Here is an 18,919-nt window from a genome sequence, read left to right as displayed (position 1 = left end):
ATTTTTAGCTTTTTTCTTTAGCTTTTCATGTCCATCTTTTGTGAGTTATTTTACCTTATAATTTATGGCTATGCTTCTCAGGAAAGTTAACCTAACTTGCTAAACTGGTGACACAACCTACCCTTTTATATGATGTGACCCCCTAAAATCAACATATTGTAACTTGGTGAATTATAAACTCAAGCCATACGAGAAAGTCGAGGAATTGCCGAACGTACATAACTCTAGTCATAAGAGTAAAAGCCGTTGATACACTCTGGACAAATAAAAAAATATGGCTGAATAAAACTAATTTATAATAAAAAAAAAACAATGTCGCTACCTCATATTTACTTTTCATTTTCCCTTCACATTCGCTGTCAGGATAACATACAATTAGGACAGACATATTTCCTTTCTCTGTTTTCCCCCTTTTATCCCGCGATAAGATAATACACAATAAGACTGACGACTTCTATTGTCCAACCCAAGGTCGTAATTTGTGGAGCATGAAATACGACAACAATGGATATACTCAATAAACACACTGCGTATACCGATTCGTTCGTTCGTGTGTTACATTTCAGGTCCATTATTCTAATTAAGAATCTCAGTAAAAACAAGAGTTGTGGATTTCGAAAATATCTTCGTATCGTTTCTTGAGTTTCATAGACACACTACGTTTTTAACTTCATTACAATTTGTGGTTGTGACTTCGTGTGTGTATACTACAGAGAGAGAGAGAGAGAGAGAGAGAGAGAGAGAGAGAGAGAGAGAGAGAGAGAGAGAGAGAGAGTATGTATGTGTATATATGTATGTGTATATACAGTATATATATATATATATATATATATATGTGTGTGTGTGTGTGTGTGTAATTGTAACAGCCACAATGCCCTCTTAATTTCTCGAATTACAATTACATATGTATCCGGTAAAAAAAAGTGACCAGAAGATTCTACATAATTATATGTATATACTTAACTATTAAGATGTTGTCTAGATCTGGAATATCAGAGCCAGTTAAGCCATGTATTTATAAATTACCATGTAGGACATTTGACAAGATTTATAATGGTGAATCTGTAGATTTTGTGAGGAGATAACATGAACACAGACATGCCATTCGACGAGGAGATGAAAACCACCATTTTTAAACACACGCCGCAGGAAAATCATCCTACTGATTTGAATAATGTTGACATCATGGTAACAATACACATACACATAAACGAAACCTTGTTGAAGCTATTAAAGCAATTTCAAATTAATTTATTTCTAATAACATTGTCACAACTAATGTAATAAGTGTATGTGAGTTGTTACAGGATGCACACAAACTCCCCCCTCGAATTTTATGTTTTTTGGCTTTTGAGATTGTGATGGTAATCCTGTTCCTACATGAACCTTTCTTGTACCTCTTTCAAATTTCCAAAGTTCTAATTAGTTGTATTCTGAGGAGGAAGTGAGATGGTTATTCTGAAAGCTAAATAAATATAATTTTCGTGCTTTTGTGAATTTTTTTGACTCATACACAATATATATATATATATATATATATATATATATATATATATATATATATATATATATATATATATATATATATATACATACACATATACACACACATATATATATATATATATATATATATATATATATATATATATATATATATGTATATATACACTGTCCTTGTAATTTTCGTAGGTCAGTAACTTGTGCTTAATTTCATTTACTATAGATTAACCTATACCTCTGTAGTGCGCTACGTGTGGGATGCCAACCAAATCAAGCATGGTCACGGACCATGTAGAGACTCCACTTATAAGTAGATAATTTATATTATAAACACCTTCAAAAGAGACAAGAAAATTTGATCGAAATATATTCCCAATTAGGAAAATATTATTCCAAAGGTTGGAAAAGTAACAGAGGAAGAAGTGGGAAGTTAGTCTTGGAAACACTAAAATTGGTAAAGTTACGGCTGTCACATCTAGGAATGCTCATTAATTACCATTTATTAGCTTACACTATGATCCTTACGATGGAAGAAAATGATAAATTGGTGATTATTTTTAATTAATTTACACTTCATATTTAACGACATCTTATGATTATTCCTTTCTTTCGGTGCAGTACAATATTTTTTTTTTTCTAAATATAGAATTTTCGCGGTATTAATGCTTTTAGAAAATGTCATTTCTCATCGGCTGCTACTAACATTCCTCGTCACTGTTGGTTTCGTCATGTAATAAATGAAAATTTGATCACACCTGACTTCAAAGGCTATGTTGAAATTATCTAAATGCTAGGGAAGCAGCTCTGGGGAGGGCCTAGCCACAAGGGTGGAGGCTCAGGTCTTCCTCAGGAAGCCACCCCTTACGGGTACCCTTGGCAGGGAGCTCCTCCTCAGAGGCTGCTTCCCTGAAGGTAGGTAGGGCTCCTGCCAGGCTGGGAAAGCAGATCTGGGGAGGGCCTGGCCCTAAAGGTGGAGGCCTAGGCATCCTAAGGAAGCCATCCCTTGAGGGTTCCTCCTCAAAGGCTGCTTTCCTGGAGGTAGGCAGAGCTCCTGCCAGGCTGAGGAAGTGGCTCAGGAGAGGCCTTGCCCCTAAGGGTGGAGGCCCAGGCCTTCCTCAGGAAGCCACCCCTTGAGGGCACACTTCAACAGGAAGATCCTCCTTGGAGGCTGCTTCCCTGGATGTAGGCAGGGCTCCTGCCAGGCTGGGGAAGTGGCTCTGGAGGGCCTGGCTCCAAGGGTGGAGTCCCAGGGCTTCCTCAGGAAGCCACTCTTTGAGGGCACCCTTGACAGGAAGGTCTCCTTGGAGGCTGCTTCCCTGGTGGTAGGCACGGCTCCTGCCAGGCTGAGGAAGCAGCCCTAGGGAGGGCCTGGCCCTAATGGTGAAGGCCCAGGGCTTCCTCAGGAAGCCACCCCTTGAAGGCACCCTTAACAGGAAGGTCCCCCTCGGAGGCTGCTTTCCTGGAGGTAGGCACGGCTCCTGCCAGGCTGAGGAAGCAGCCCTAGGGACGGCCTGGCCCTAAGGGTGGAGGCCCAGGCTTCTTCAGGAAGCCACTCCTTAAGGGCACCCCTGCCAGACTCAGATCCTGTTTCCCTGGAGGTAGGCTGGGCTCCTGCCAGGCTGGGGAAGCGGCCCTCAGTAGGACCTAGCTCCAAGGGCAGCGGTCCAGGCATCTAAAGGAGGCCACCCCCTTGAGGGCATCCTTGATGGGGAAGTTCTTGGTGTCTGCTTCCCTGGAGGCTGTCTGGGCTCCTGCCAGACTGCAGTAAGTGGCCAAGGGAGGGTGTGGCCCCTTGAGGGCACCCTTGAAAGGGAGGTCCTCCTCGGAGGCTGCTTCCCTGAAGGCTAGCAGGGCTCCTGTTAGGCTGGGGAAGCAGTTCTGGGAGGACCTGGCCCCAAGGGTGGTGGTCCAGGTTTTTTGTAAGTCCAACCCTTGAGGGTAGCCTTATCAAGGATGCCTTTCTTGGAGGCTACTTCCCTGCATGCAAGAGGCTCCTGCCAGGCCAGTTAAGTGGCTCTGGGAGGGCCTAGCCCTAAGGATGGTGGCCCAGGCTTCCTTGGGAGCCCAACTCTTGTTCTCTTCCTACTCTTTCGGGTGCACCCTGATATCTTCCTGCTTCTCCTGTTTCATGACTCATCTCTTCTCTCATCCTACTGTCTACCTATACCCTTTCTAACTTTCGTCGTATCCTCTTCCTGATTTCCACCTGCTAAACTTTCTCTTCCTCACATTCACTTTCCACTTCCCTACTTACACACTTTCAAATTTTTTCTTTAGCCTTCAGCTTCTCTACCCTATCCCCTGTCAACACTTGATTCTGCAAACATGAACAACTTTACAATCAAGTCAGATCACCTCACACATTTTAATGTGGTATTCACGGGGCAAATATTCATGCTAGCATGCAGCCAGCTTAATTCATAGCTAACAGCACATGCATCTTCTGTTTATTCTGAATCTTCTTGCTATGGGGGACGAGAGGAGAGGGAGGTGCTGGATGTAGGGAACACAAGATGCATTAAATCAGAACTTCATGTCTAATTAGCTATAAGTGCGTGCAAAATATAGGGAAGCGCTGGAGTGTTTGTAGGGAAGTTCCACACACTGAGAATGAGCCTTCTGTGTGTGTGTGTGCGTTTGTACTGTAAGTATGTGAGGAACTTCATATGGGAATATTGTGAACCCGGGTTCATTGTACATTCAATAGTTGAAGGATGAATGTGGCAGTAGCCATTGTCAAGATTATTCTTCACAGCCACCTATACTTTGGGGAAAGAATAAATGTGGATTCAAACCCATGCACGTAAGAAAGGGCAAGTTTGCTATTGAGAGAATGTAATATTTACACATCATACTAGTGTGTCTACCTGTCTTGTATACAGTAACACTTAAAAAATAAGGAATGCGCATGAGAACCTATGCATATATACGTGTGCATTCTAGTTTTTCTTTATTTTTTAAACCACAGAAAAAAAAATCTCCACGACTCGGTTGTGCACCCAAGGAATGCATCGACTGAGAGAGAGAGAGAGAGAGAGAGAGAGAGAGAGAGAGAGAGAGAGAGAGAGAGAGAGAGAGAGACTGTCTGTATTCATCACTGTAATCTTTCCTTCCCGCTCGTCTCGGTTTTGAGGGAAGGCACGATGATTCATTCACCTTGGCTCCTGATCCTCTGACCTTTCGTCTCTCCTTGACAAAGAAGGGCCACGATATAGTTCATTTGAGTTTCCTGTCATTCACTTCACAACCGTGGCCACAATTTGTGCATGCATTGAGGAGTCTCTGTGTGTGTTCCTTTGTATATGAGTGTGTGTGTGTTTATGTATATGCACGTATATACTGTATATAAATATATATATATATATATATAAATATAATGGATTTTTATCACAGCACCGTGATTTATAAATAAACATTAAGCTACAAACTTTTCACTTATAATTCCCCTTCGGTGATATTCTCGATGTACCGCGAACTGGATATTTAGCGACATTTGTAGCTTAAGCTTAATGCTTGTGTGTGTGTGTATGTATGTTCCTTCTTGTATATATTGCATTGATATATATATATATATATATATATATATATATATATATATATATATATATATATATATATATATATATATGTTATATACCTTTTCCCTTAGTAGGGATAGTTCAAGAATGTGTTAGCCTTTGAGTTTTCAGTAATTCTTTGACGACGAGGTTCTTCCATGGCCACCACAGTAGACTTACCACAATCTTTTTCCATGTGACTGAACTTTGGTTAACTTACAGCGTAGGTGGACGGTCTGAACCGCTGATATATTACATTTGTGTGTGTGTGTGTGTCTGGCGATTATGTAGATTATCGCACTGAAGGACTTGCAACACTAAGCAGCATTTGCATATATGGAAGATATTTTACTAGTTTGTCGAGGGTAGTAGATATGCAGACAAAAACCAAGAGTAAAGAAAGAAAAAATTATTGTTAAGCGGTCTGAAATAAGGCAGAATCTGCCAACGAAGAAGGAGAGGGCTCAAGATCGGATCAGCTGGAGACTGACGGATTCATGGGTGTTGAATATCAGAGAGAGAGAGAGAGAGAGAGAGAGAGAGAGAGAGAGAGAGAATAGGGACCACACTGTTAAAGTGTAATGTTACTTTGGTATACATTTACGCTTGTCAGTTTACTTATAAATACCTAATTAAATCTAGTAATACGACATTTTTTAATGTTTTAATATTACTTCATTAAATTTTTGCACATTAGTGTAAAATAATAGCAATAATAATGGCCAGTGTTTTACAAAAGTACATAATTTTTCCACTTACCGAAAGCCAATATTTTTATCTAATTTATTTTTTATAATTAAAATCTGTTTTCGTAATGCCATAATAATTTAAAACAATCTTTCAAGTCATCCACCAGCCAATTTACTAATTCATTCGAGCGTCAATTTCAACTCCCACGACAACCCCCCTTCTCTCTCTCTCTCTCTCTCTCTCTCTCTCTCTCTCTCTCTCTCTCTCTCTCTCATATCCCTCAAAATCTGTGATATTGCCCTTCGCTACATTCATACGTTTATATGAACATATCGATTTTGTTTTTTAATACAGGTCTAACAAAAACTGTTTCCTTAAAACATTTTTTCCATACCAAGTAAAATATTTATTATGTGCAAATGAAAGCTCATACTTAAACTTCAGTTTCACGAAAATTCTTAAACTGAAGACGAATGATGATACTTCAGGTGACTAACAACAATATCGCAAATTACATAATTACATAATGTGTCAACTGTAAGAGGATAACTGTATAAAAACACCCAATTACAATATCAACTTTCCGGTTATGCAAATCAATGCATGTATTCCTTATAAATACAGGAGGAAAGAAAAGAAGCAAGCACAAGATACTCTGAGTGAGACCTACCTGACCTGTTAAATTTACACCTCTAATGTAGAGATACATAAGAGAGTAAAAACAAACTGCAACTGAACAAAGAAAGCGCTGCGCTGCGTTTCTACAAAATGAAGCAGAATAAGTAAAATGGTAATGCACAATTTAATGAAAAAACCCACCTGTTCTGTCTGAGTATATCGGCGAGACAATTGCTGTTGAGTGGGCCGTGCCCAGCCACATGGACGAGGGTACCGGACATGGGGCTGGAAATGGACATGAGACTGCGTGTCCCCATGCGTACGGAATTCCTTCGCCCTTCATCGCCTGCTATAGAATAGCGCCGCCTTTCCAAAACTCTGTCGGCTGAATGGCTCCTGGGTGACCAACTGAATCTCTTCCTCTCGCAGGAGGCCCACGACAGACGCTTCTTGCACTTGGGAGCATTGACACATGACTCCGTTCGCGGGTACAACGTATCAGACGGATGGACTGAGATTCGCGAACGGTTTCGAGCGTCGCGTGCGTTATTTAGAATAAAGTCCTTCCTTCTGAAGGGACGCTCAGGTAATTTGTGAATCTTCTCGCCAACGGCCCAAGAACTCCTCTTTTTCTTGATCATCTGCGCTCTTTCCTCGCGAACCCTCTCGCTGTCATTGAATGATTCCACGTAAGACAGACGAACTCGAGGACGCGTCAAATTACCCGAGAACGCAAGCTCAGTTTCAATTCCCGATTCTGGCGTCTCCTTTGAGCTTCCCCCCTTCTCTCCCTCTTCTTCAACCTCATCATCCTGAGATGGGGTAGAGGGACTATTTTCAGACTTAATGACGTCAGAATCGAAGTCATCCTTATCTTCCGGACTTTGAGACTGTTGCAGAGATTGGTTCTTCTTGGCATTTTCCTCATTTTGGAACTCGGCGAGCTCCTCGTCTTTCTTATCCTTCATCATCTTACTCAGAGCTTTCATTTGCTCTGCCTTTTCTATGTTGTTCACTTTGTGAGAAGACAGCGATATCGCCTGGGTACCCATGACCACGGAGGAGCTTCGGGCGCGCCCGTAGGTAGCATCCTCCTCCAACAATGGCGGCAACGAGAAGCCCGAGCCCACACAGACAGTCCGCCGACATCTTGGCTGTGACAGATGATGGCCTTGCCATGTATTAAAATTCCGTACGAACAACCCGCCATAGTTTCTGCTGATGAAGTTCCTAAGACGTTCCTGGTTCCTGTGGATTTCAGGGTCAACGGAAACAGAGACTTGCTGGGCGTAGTAACTAGCAGGGCGGCTTGACTCTCCGCTTAAGCTGACGATGGAAGCGTAGACGGGTGGTCTTGGGGCCATGTATCCGGAAAAATCCCCGTACCCGAGAGAGGCATCGTTAAGCAACCACGGGTAAGAAATATGACTGCGAGGGGCCTGGGGGCCCGTCGAGCAGTCACCAGAGCTAGTCCTAATATCTAATGGCTGCCCGAGGGCATCAGACCGTGGAGACAGATAGTTCACCGGAGGCATATTGGGAACAAAAGGCATTTTCAAAATGTGAGGAGACTGACTTTGTAACCTTAGCTATTATTATTATTATATTTCTACTATTAGCCTTTAAACCGTTTACCCGAAAAGGATAATGATTTAGATGTAAAGAAGTCAACCATCACTGCTACATCGTTGGTCTTTCATTAACAGATGCAATCACAAATGGAAAAGAACACTTGTGCATTATAAGTAAAGATAAAAAGCCTGGTTGGTACACACAGTCACCTCCTACGCATAAAATTAATATCTGAAAGTAAAAGAGAGACGTGAATCCTTAATGACGATAGTTAAAACGAAAACAAAACGATTTCGGAATGTATAGAAAATTCCTGTCTATTTATTCACCTACCCAGAGTTCATGACGACAGTATTTCGAAGAACAATCAGTGCTAAATAATGGACAATACAATGTCAGCGGGATGTACGTTCTTTCACAAGCTAAATAACACTAAAGTCTCCAACAGGACTTTTTCAAAAGAGCGAGAGCTAATCTCCCCAGTGATATCTTATCATCTCATATTTACGTCTCCAGGACAACGTTTCCCACCATAATCACACTTCTGAAACTTGAACGTTTTCAGAATAGAGCAGTCGAGTGCTTTCCGGGAAAGCGTAAACAATGTAATTTCTCACTGATAACAAGCTAAATCTAATAAAAGCCTTACAGTAACCTAGCTGATAATGAAGGCGGACTTATTCGATAAGATACCATTAATTACAGATAAGATAACAACTATTTATAAAAATTTTATATACTAGATACAATACAAAAGATCTCAAGGATACCTGCACAGACTACCTACAGTATAGCTGTACTGAATCTTCTGTATGGCAGAAATTTTTGATGAATTACGATAAAATATGTACCAAATAACATACAGGCAAAGCAACCAAAAATAGCAACACTGTGAAAACATACTTTGCAAAGGCGTGAAACTTGGTCAACCCATACAACTAAAAAAATTTAAACTGTAGTCAACGTTTAACGAGATTCAGTCATTTTTATGAACCTGGCATAACATGATGGGAACAAGAGAAAGCTTCAAGACTGATAACGAAAGAATAACATTAAAATAAGCACAGAATTCCGTCAACTTTTCGTTTATGTTCGACGTCCTTTGGCTATGATGAGTTTCATACACGATTAGAAATCACTGTACAGGACTCGTTATAATGGAGGGAAGCAAATCCCAAGCCAGATATTAGAAAATATAAATACATTTTGGCCTCCATTTTTCCAAGATGGCGGGCACATCCGGTTTGGTATTGGGGTGCAAAATTAGTATATCAAACAAAATGCAAAACTGAGATTCTAATAATGCCATCTCTCACCAGACCTGGCATTGCATTACCGGGGCAAAAAGGAACTGGTTGACTGGAAATAACTGAAAAAAGATTATCGAGCCAAGAAACGAGATGAGATAACTCAATCAAAATTAAGATTTTTAAGTTCTGTCCTTTAGCAACGTGACGAAGCAGCGCCAGGATTTTCAGAACAATAGTTACTAAAATAGAAAAAAATACACTTCTAAATTTAAAACAATTCGAGTCATGGCTTATCTGGAGGAAGCCATTTGCCTTTAATGGTTGTTTCGGGAGAGGGGGGAGGGGGCACCTCATTTGCATTATAAACCACACTCATTATCCGCCAACCCACTCCGAGTCATCACGTAGACACTAAAAGTCACCCATTACTTCTTTCCCATGCTCTGATGGGTTTATTCATCACTCCACCAGCCCTCCTGACTAACGACCATTTCGCCCTTCCAGCCAAGTTACATCGTCCCATTCACATCTAATGATCGCCACAAGCTCACTTCTACGGTCGTGAAAAAAAATCCTAAAAGTATTCGCTTTCCTTAATCGCCATTTGTTTCAGGGAAGTGTCAGTTTTTGACCTCACACGAGGAAATCATTTACGATGTGGTCACTTCACCATTCCGCTCAATGGTCCCAAAGTACACTGAAACACAAGACGCACCATTTAAATCAATAGTACCTGGGTCTATTATTTTTTGTACCTGCACTATTCAAAACAACACCTGGGTCCAAAATTCTTCAACTGTGATCCACTCTAACTGTACGACCCTTATGGGTAGGAACTCAGCGATTAGGATATTGTCGCCCAGGTCCTGTGCTTCGTTCGAAACCCTCCGTATTCTTGGACTAAGGATAAGAAGTATGTCGAGTAACGTCTGCTTTTTAAGAATTATTCGATTGTATTGCTACTCCTCCATCTAAGCCAAAAGTGAAATGAGTTGCAATTCAAAGACTTCGTAAGTTATTCTCAAGTTATTAGGCGACAAATGGCCCACAAAAATACCCAACACCATTAAATTTGGGGTTTCGTACACGTAGTTGATCATCGAGTTTTGACTCTCACTAAAGAAGTTCCCTCAACCTTGAGGTGTCAGGTGACACCGTTTTCGTTTTCTCCTCAGCGAGACGGCAATTTTCATTTGGTGGGACTCCTATTCAGTATCAGCGCCTCATAACAGTACACAACGTTTTTTTCCAAAAACGTGTGAATCTGTCCCTCTTATCTTTAAAGAACGTGTGACTCTCCCTCCTTTCATCAATCTCTAAAAAAACGCTTGAATTTTCCTCTCTAAAAATACCTGAAAGTCTCTCTCCCTCTCACTCTCTACATTTTAAATTCACAGGAACCGTTTGGATGGAATTATAAACTGACGAGCTACATCCTAGAACTCTGCCAAACATAATCGCAAGTCAAAGCATTTTTCCAGACACATTTTTCAAGCTTCATTAAAGCAAGAACTGGCGATACTATAATAGCTCTTATTCTATCAATATTCAACAATTTTCTTCTTGGTACATTTCATGAGTTGCATCAAACACCAAATAGATGTTTATCGAAATAATACAATGCATATGATTTTTTCTTAACACGAAATTGTTCTTGTAACATAAAAGGTACTAGCCATTAAATACATATCAGCATTTTTCCATCTAATATTTATTTTTTTGCTTATCAATAATTCGCTTAGACCTCAAAATATCTTCATCTTAACCAACGTATTTTGTCCCGAAACTCCGCGCTGGCATTTCATCAGGAAAACCTCGTGTTACCCGTAGTTTTTCATGAATTACATATACTTCGTTGAATGTATTGTCTTTTCTTTAATTCTGCAAGTGCTTTTAGACACACACAAACACATCCACATTACACACACACACATATGTGTATGTGCTTTATTTCTTTTCCCAACAAGTTCATGACCTTACGGCTTGATCATAAGGATGCATGTTTAATGAATAAAAGATACAAATGTTACAAAGGAAGAGAAGTGAAACTTATGCAGACAATGTCTTCAGCGAGTGTTTTTAAATACTTGGACTGATTTCTTAACGTATGCGAGACGTTTTATGCAAATGACATTATCATAATCGTCTCACGGTTTGCTCCTTAGAGCCTCCACTCACTTTCACTGCCGTATTCATTGCCTGTCTATTTAAATAAGATGTTCGGCGAGAAAAGGATGTTGTTGAGAAAATGGTTTCAACGCAGTTTTCAAAGGAATTACTGATGTTCGACCGTGAGCTATTCAGGCACCGATAGTTAGACACAATGATAATGGCTCGAAATATTTATATTCCCATTCCGCCTCTTAATGACAGGTCAAACGAGACAGTTTCGTAAGTATTTATATCTTTTTTCTACCTTACTTATATGTCAAGCAACACAAATTAATGTATTTAAGTTTGTGAATGTTCTTATGAGGCCGTTGGGGTTAAAGGCACACAACCTTCCATCCAAAACACAACAAACACACATATGTATGTATATGTGTACATGCAAATATATGTATACACACACACACACACACACACACACACACACATATATATATATATATATATATATATATATATATATATATATATATAGTCTATCAAAATTTAAACTGACACGTAATAGCGCCGATGACCATAATCTCTGCGACGCCAGCTTACATAAATCAACTATTCACTTTAATTACTAGTAGTGCCTCAGGTCAAATGGTCCCGATACAAAGGACGTTATGGCTGCGTCAAAATGGGAAAAAAATATGGAAACTATGAGAATCGCGACATCAAAGCACAATGTTGCGAAGAATTCCCACATAAAACAATCGGTTATGAAAGCTACGGCCGGGAAAAAATAATGGTGTTCCATCCCTCGAAAGCGATTATTCGGTACTTCTTGTTACGCCGAGGTTCCCGCAGCGAGGTTACAATACACTCATGCGCACCTTTCTTTTTGCAAACGAAGTGGGTTTTGGTGCTATAAATATTTTTGTTTTTGTTATATGAAGACAAAATTAAATGCATTTCACCTTGGGATGTTAGAGACAAGTGCGTTAAATACCAGTTCCGGGAGACATTATAACCCCTGTAATTCATTATATTGTTACGTGAAAGGCCGTCAGACATTGAGTTTTGTTTTTGTTTTTCGTTCTTTTATGAAAACAAAATTAAATGCATTTCACCTTCGGATGATGGAGACAAATTCGTTAAATGTCAGTTCCAAAAACCATATATAACCCCTGTAATTCACACAATTGTTATGCGAAAGGCCGCCAGACATGTTTAGCTTCTGGTTATTGATGGTCCCACCAAGCTGACAGGCAATGGTGTCTGTGTGCTTTACGAGTTTGAATGGAATGGAATATAAAATTTAGGAGTTGGAATGGAATGGAATATAAAATTTAGGAGTTGGAATGGAATGGAATACAAAATTTAAGAGTTGTAATGGAACGGAATATAAAATTTAGGAGTTGGAATGGAATGGAATATACAATTTAGGAGTTGGAATGGAATGGAAAATAAAATTTGGGAGTCTGAATGGAATGGAATATAAAATTTAGGAGTTGTAATGGAATGGAATACAAAAGTAAGTATAATTAGTTTTAAAAGACCACTGAGCTGATTAACAGCTCTCTAGGGCTGAATGGAAGGATTATACTTATTTTACGTGGCTAAGAACCAATTGGTTAGTTAGCAACGGGACCTAACATTTAGAAGTTAGAATGGAATGAAATATAAAATTTAGGAGCTGGAATGGAATGAAATACAAAATTTAGGAGTTGTAATGGAACGGAATATAAAATTTAGGAGTTGGAATAGAAAGGAGCATAAAATTTAGGAGTTAGAATGGAACTGAATATAAGAATTAGGAGTTGGAATGGAATATAAAATTTAGGGGTGGGAATGGAATGGAATACAAAATTTAGGAGTTGGAATGGAATGGAATACAAAATTTAGGAGTTGTAATGGAACGGAATATAAAATATAGGAGTTGGAATGGAGTGGAACATAAAATTTAGGAGTTGGAATGGAATTGAATATAAGCATTAGGAGTTGGAGTGGAATGGAATATAAAATTCAGCAGTGGGAATGGAATGCAATATAAAATTCAGGCCAAGCACTGGGAAACTGAAAGTAAAAAGGTTTTTAGAGGTGCAACGGGGGGGGGGGGGGAACCTCGCAGTTGCACTATGGAACAATATGGTTAAGAAAGGGTGGGAAGTATGATGGAAAGAGAACATGAAAGGAGGTACGGTAAAAGTGATGACGGGTTGTAGCATGGGATGGAGGGGATGCTGCAAAGACCCTTAAGTAATGCCTACAGTGCACAGGGGGAGGTCCACTGACGGCACTGCCTCGCAACGAGGTGCTTTGGGACTCGGCGTATTCGTTAATACGATAACTTGCGAGATCTGTGATTATTCTACATATATGTATAATAACCTAGTATTAACTATTATCATTCATAATGTGTGAATGTCCTTATGAAATAACTATGAGGCCATTAACTTTTCTATCAGGCTGAAGTGTACAGAAGAAAAAACAGAGGAAGAAATTCCAATACAGGCAAAATCAATAACAAATTAATAAGCAAAAACCTAGAAATATATTCGGAAAGTATTCAATTCCTCTACCTAACGGTTATTCATCTGCTTGTGAGGAATATTTTACCGGATAATCTCATAAACGAACATTTCCTAACGAAGGATACGCATAAGGAAATTTTTGGTTAAGACAACAACGAGCCTAGGGCCTCAAGTGAAAATATATTATCAGGAGGCAGATTAACAATAAACAGATTTTTTTCCACTCCATGATAATAAGAAAATTAACCTGGCGTCACGAGAACAATGGGCATCGATGCCACGGAGGAATGAGAAAAGGACCCCTACCCACTCTGTGCCCCTTTCTGAAAGTTTACCTGACGGGAGGCACCTGCGGCGGCCTGGAGAGTCACACGCACCTGGGGTTACACGGATCAATCACGACAGGTTTCAATCAGGTTCCTGCCACACACCCACCCACACACACACACACCGAAAGAGAGAGAGAGAGAGAGAGAGAGAGAGAGAGAGAGAGAGAGAGAGAGAGAGAGAGAGAGAGAGAGAGAGTATAAGTTACACGAGGGAAATCGCAAAATTTATTGGAATGGAGATGATCAGACTGAAAATAGCCGAGCTTTTTATTTTGACAAGGATAACAATATTTTCTTTAAGGTTTTAAGATATTTCTTTGGAATGTCGTGTTTTGTTTCTTAAAAATCCAATTTACTATCAAAACTCTTACGAGATACAATTATACTTCAAAAGCCACACAATTAACCAGTGTTCGTAAAATCCTGTCTTAGTACTAGGAAGTGCATCTTTTAATCCTGAATGACTCATGACAATAATAACACAATTTCTTTATTTTCGTAATGAATCTAAAGTTTTGAAATACTCGTAGAGCAGTGATTGCCCGGTCTTACGTACGAAGTTGTCAGGCTTATTGGAGGTGACGTCTTCATTTTTCCATTTCTAAAAAAAAAAAAAAAAAAAAAAAAAAAAAAAAAACCGGCAAAAACTTTATCCAGGTGACCTAATGACGAAGCGAAGATCAGGTCCAAACGTGATGTTCTGAGTCTGCTTTTGCCATTACTATTGTTAAAAAGAGAAGGGATGTATTTCAACACACGACGACTGCAAGCAAAATAATGTTTTGCTTCGAATTAATATTTTGTCTGGTGTCAGTTAGTAAACAATATAGAATGAAAAATTAAAAAATCAGGCACTGCTGTCATGGGTAATAAACAAATCAACAAGAAACCCCAAGATTCGAAGGAGTCAGTGACAAAGGGGGAGGCGCGAGAAAAGTGAACCTCTTGCGAGACCACCAAGATATAAAAAATAAATAAATAAAATGAAAGTGGTAGCACTATCTAGCTCAGCCAGGAAACAAGAGTCATACACAAATAACTTTCAACACTAGAATAATGACAAAAGTAAATAGCTTTGGTAAAAAGACCAGCGCTAAACCATAGAAGGAACTATTGGGAGCCTTGAACCTTGATGACCATGGAGAACATAAATGTGTCGAGTAGCTTACGTGTAGCCTGAAAGAGTAGGCGTGTATTAGTTTTATAATCATCCATAATACAGGAGAATGTGGCTGTAATTTACGATACAGAATAAAATCTAAAAAAAAGAGTTGCTCTTAGTCAGGGTAAAGGACCGGTTATGTTTTAGGAAATGGAATATGAGAGAGAGAGAGAGAGAGAGAGAGAGAGAGAGAGAGAGAGAGAGAGAGAGAGAGAGAGAGAGAGAGAGAGAGGGGGGGAACCAACTGTTAAATTTACTATTTTAGAATGCCATCAGTGGATGAGAACGGACAACTCTACATTGGTGAGACCTTGAAGGCAAGACTATAAAATACGCATAGCTGAAACAGATGGTGGTCGTACACTTGGGATCGATGAACGTCAGAGTGGGCTATTAAGAATTATCTGTTGGCTCATCAAGGAAAGAAATTCAAGTTATGGGATGTCCTGTTGTACCATAATCATTCCTGACCACATCTGATAAAAGCATAAGTGAGAATGCAACGCCCATATGATGCCAAAGGAATATGCGATAATAGTCGCATCATCGTCTGAGGTTTTTCTGTTTTTGTCTTTTAAGAATGTGTTAAACAGCCACAATGATTATGCCATAACCGTGCAAAATGAAGCATTATAAATTAATAATCATAGGCAATTATTACTTTGTACCACTTCCAAGTATGCCGCTCTTCGAAAGGTAGGAGGAGGCATTCTCCAGTTGATATAGCTTTGTAATACCACAGAGCTTTGATAATTCCAGAATAATAATAATAATAATAATAATAATAATAATAATAATAATAATAATAATAATAATAATAATAATAATAATAATAACAGACTGAATTACTGTAAATGTATCTACAGTGAGCACACTTATGCAAAAACTATAATCCTGTTTTCTTGCAAGTGTCTATCTCCATATCTGAGAGGGTCACGGGACAAAAGTTTGACCAAGAAAAAAAAATCTTCAGTACAAAAACTACAAAACACATCAACTAAAGAAACAAAACAAACAAGACATTACTGAGGGCAAATTAATCACTGAATATCCCAACTTGGATGAATTATTCATATCATCAAGACCACAACCATTATTTGAATCATCTCTCCGGCAGACAGTTGGCACCATCTCTATTTGGCCTTGCGTTCAGGTCTTCTCGTCTTTGCTTGCCTGCATGACCTTTTCATCAGCCTGCAGCAATCACCCAGATCCTGCTTTCTCAAAATTTGTATCCTCAAGTTCTCCTTTCAGTTTTTCACTAAGTAGCCTTTTTCCGTTGTAATGCTTGGTAAGTATTTCTAGAGCTCTCTTTCAACTGTTTCTGTCAACTTTTTCTCTCTCTTAATCTGTCTGTTAGAGATACATTCATATTTAAGAGTATTTCATGGACGTCATTAACAGTTGTTATTTCATTTGATAACCATTATTATTATTATTATTATTATTATTATTATTATTATTATTATTATTATTATTATTATTAATGGTCGTTTTAACTACCCAAAATAAACCAGTTGTAATATGATGAAAAGTCCTCGATATTTATCAAAACTCTCTGAGTCAAATTTGACTAAGATCTGGCAAAAATATTATTGTGCATTTTAATATACATTACTAGCATTATTATCATAATTATTATTCAAAATGGGTAAAATTTCAACAAAACAAGCTTCAAAGACCAACAACGTGCGAAGCAAGTTCCTAATCAGTGAAATGCCCTTTTGTGAAGAAAAGATAACAGGGCAGGGTAAATATTCCCAAAAAACATAGCAGCAAACTGTTATTTTCTTAACTCTTAGCATAATATTCAAATTACTAAACGTGATTCATACTCCTGTTTTACCTCGATGCCAATCAGAAAATTTTCACTCTATCGCATACATTACGCACTAGCAGATTTTACCTTTTACTAGTTAAGTATTACAGCGCAAATTTGGTTTTGCAGCTAGAGACAAATTTCTCCACAATATAATTTCTCGCAAACTGAGGCTATCTGGGATAACTGGAGAGGAACGTCCTTGAGTCGTAGGCTCGAAAACATAGTAATTAATGGCAGTAAATCTACGCCTTCTCTAGTCGGGTCTGTGCCCAAGGGAGCACGGTTAGGGTCCATTCTTTTCTAATATTGTTATCAGACAATGATGGGAAAACACCACATAGTTATGAATGAGGCCCCGTCTTCTAAGGAACAGTATCAGTTCTTTCTTTGCAGCAGCAGAATACACTAAGGTCTCAAAGTTTTACTAATGAAAAACGCTATTAAACACCAAAGAAACCATGTGAGCTCCGTTGAGAAAGAATAGAACCAGCTGCCTGACAGTAATGCAATGGTGTCCACATACCCATTTTTCTCATTTACTCCCATTTTTATATTTATCATCATATATATTCACACGGGATGATCCACAATGGCTACTGACTTTACTAGTGGCCAAGAAACAGACTGTTTTGCATGAAAAACTGAGGTATCAAAATTGGGTATAATCAGACATAATTGAAAAATAAAAAATCCACGTAACAGAAATGTGTGTACTGTGTATATATATATATATATATATATATATATATATATATATATATATATATATATATATATATATATATATATATACATATACATACATACATACATACATATATATATATATATATATATATATATATATATATATATATATATATATATATATATATATATATATAGTATCAAAAACATAAAGTTTAATTATATGAAGGCAAAGGCGCACAGCCATAAAGACTGCCAGTAATTAAGAGAACTAAGATCGGAGCCTTAGGCATTTTGATATTACGGCCTTCAGCGGTCTCTGTTAATTAACTTTTTTATTTGTTTAGTTGCGTTCTTACTGAACTCTTGGACTCTTCTCTAAAATTATTCATGCTCTTTACGAATCTATCTATAATAATGAAATCCAAGTGGATCTTTCTTGTTTGTCCGCACCAGGTGGGGGCAGGGTAGGTAGGGGATCGGGAGGATAGGGGGGACATGACATACCCACCCTCCTCCTGCAAACCTGTTTGTCCTACCCGGGTGGGGGGGGGTAGGTAGGGGATCGGAAGGGTAGGGGAGACATGACGGATAGTGTCGGTTCCAGCGCTGCGTAGCACACCTCAACAAGCTCGTAATATATAACAATGATTATCGTCGATGGTTAATATGACATAACGAGCAATGCAAGGACGAAGAACCTCGAACATCTCAGTTTTATAGATAAGTCCATGGTAGCTCCTGTCAGCCATATATGAGACAGATATTCCAGTAACGGTAAACAATATCACCTCTGCTGATATAGGAAGTAGTGCAAATGATACCTAACTGTCTGAAAGTATTATGTGGTTTACTTTTCATGTAATGTGTAAATGAAAGGCTGGAGTCAAGTGACGTCATGTAAAGGAAGTTTTAGAAGCCGTAAATCTATAATCATCAAGTTTAACACAGACTTATTAATGCAGGGTATTTACCCTGCATTAGTAAGCCTGTGTTAAACTTGATGATTATAGATTTACTACTTGACTGGTACAAAACTTCCCGATAAGTAAACTGTTTGATATCATTCGAGTTGGCTCATATTCAAATAACTACACCTCA

General features: G+C 38.8%; 1 protein-coding gene across 22 annotated transcripts in view; it reads right to left on the bottom strand.

Moving 5' to 3' along the window:
• LOC136825466 (uncharacterized) overlaps positions 1–18,919 on the bottom strand; it is a 603,159-nt gene that overhangs the window by 289,951 nt on the left and 294,289 nt on the right. For 16 of the 22 annotated variants that reach the window (XM_067081943.1, XM_067081940.1, XM_067081955.1 and 13 more), the window contains exons 1-2: positions 8,274–8,374; positions 6,570–8,171 (exon numbers count right to left, since the gene is read on the bottom strand). The exons of 5 other annotated variants lie outside the window; for them this stretch is intronic. In XM_067081943.1, coding sequence (XP_066938044.1) covers positions 6,570–7,921 — 1,352 coding nt within the window. In that variant the 5' untranslated portion in view covers positions 7,922–8,171; positions 8,274–8,374. Of the gene's footprint in view, positions 1–6,569; positions 8,172–8,273; positions 8,379–18,919 lie in introns of those variants that run through there. One more of the 22 variants, XM_067081963.1, reaches the window with a different exon arrangement.

The sequence above is a fragment of the Macrobrachium rosenbergii genome, chromosome 37, assembly GCF_040412425.1.
Source record: "Macrobrachium rosenbergii isolate ZJJX-2024 chromosome 37, ASM4041242v1, whole genome shotgun sequence".
NCBI lineage: Eukaryota > Metazoa > Arthropoda > Malacostraca > Decapoda > Palaemonidae > Macrobrachium > Macrobrachium rosenbergii.
This window is presented reverse-complemented; position numbering and strand designations above follow the sequence as displayed.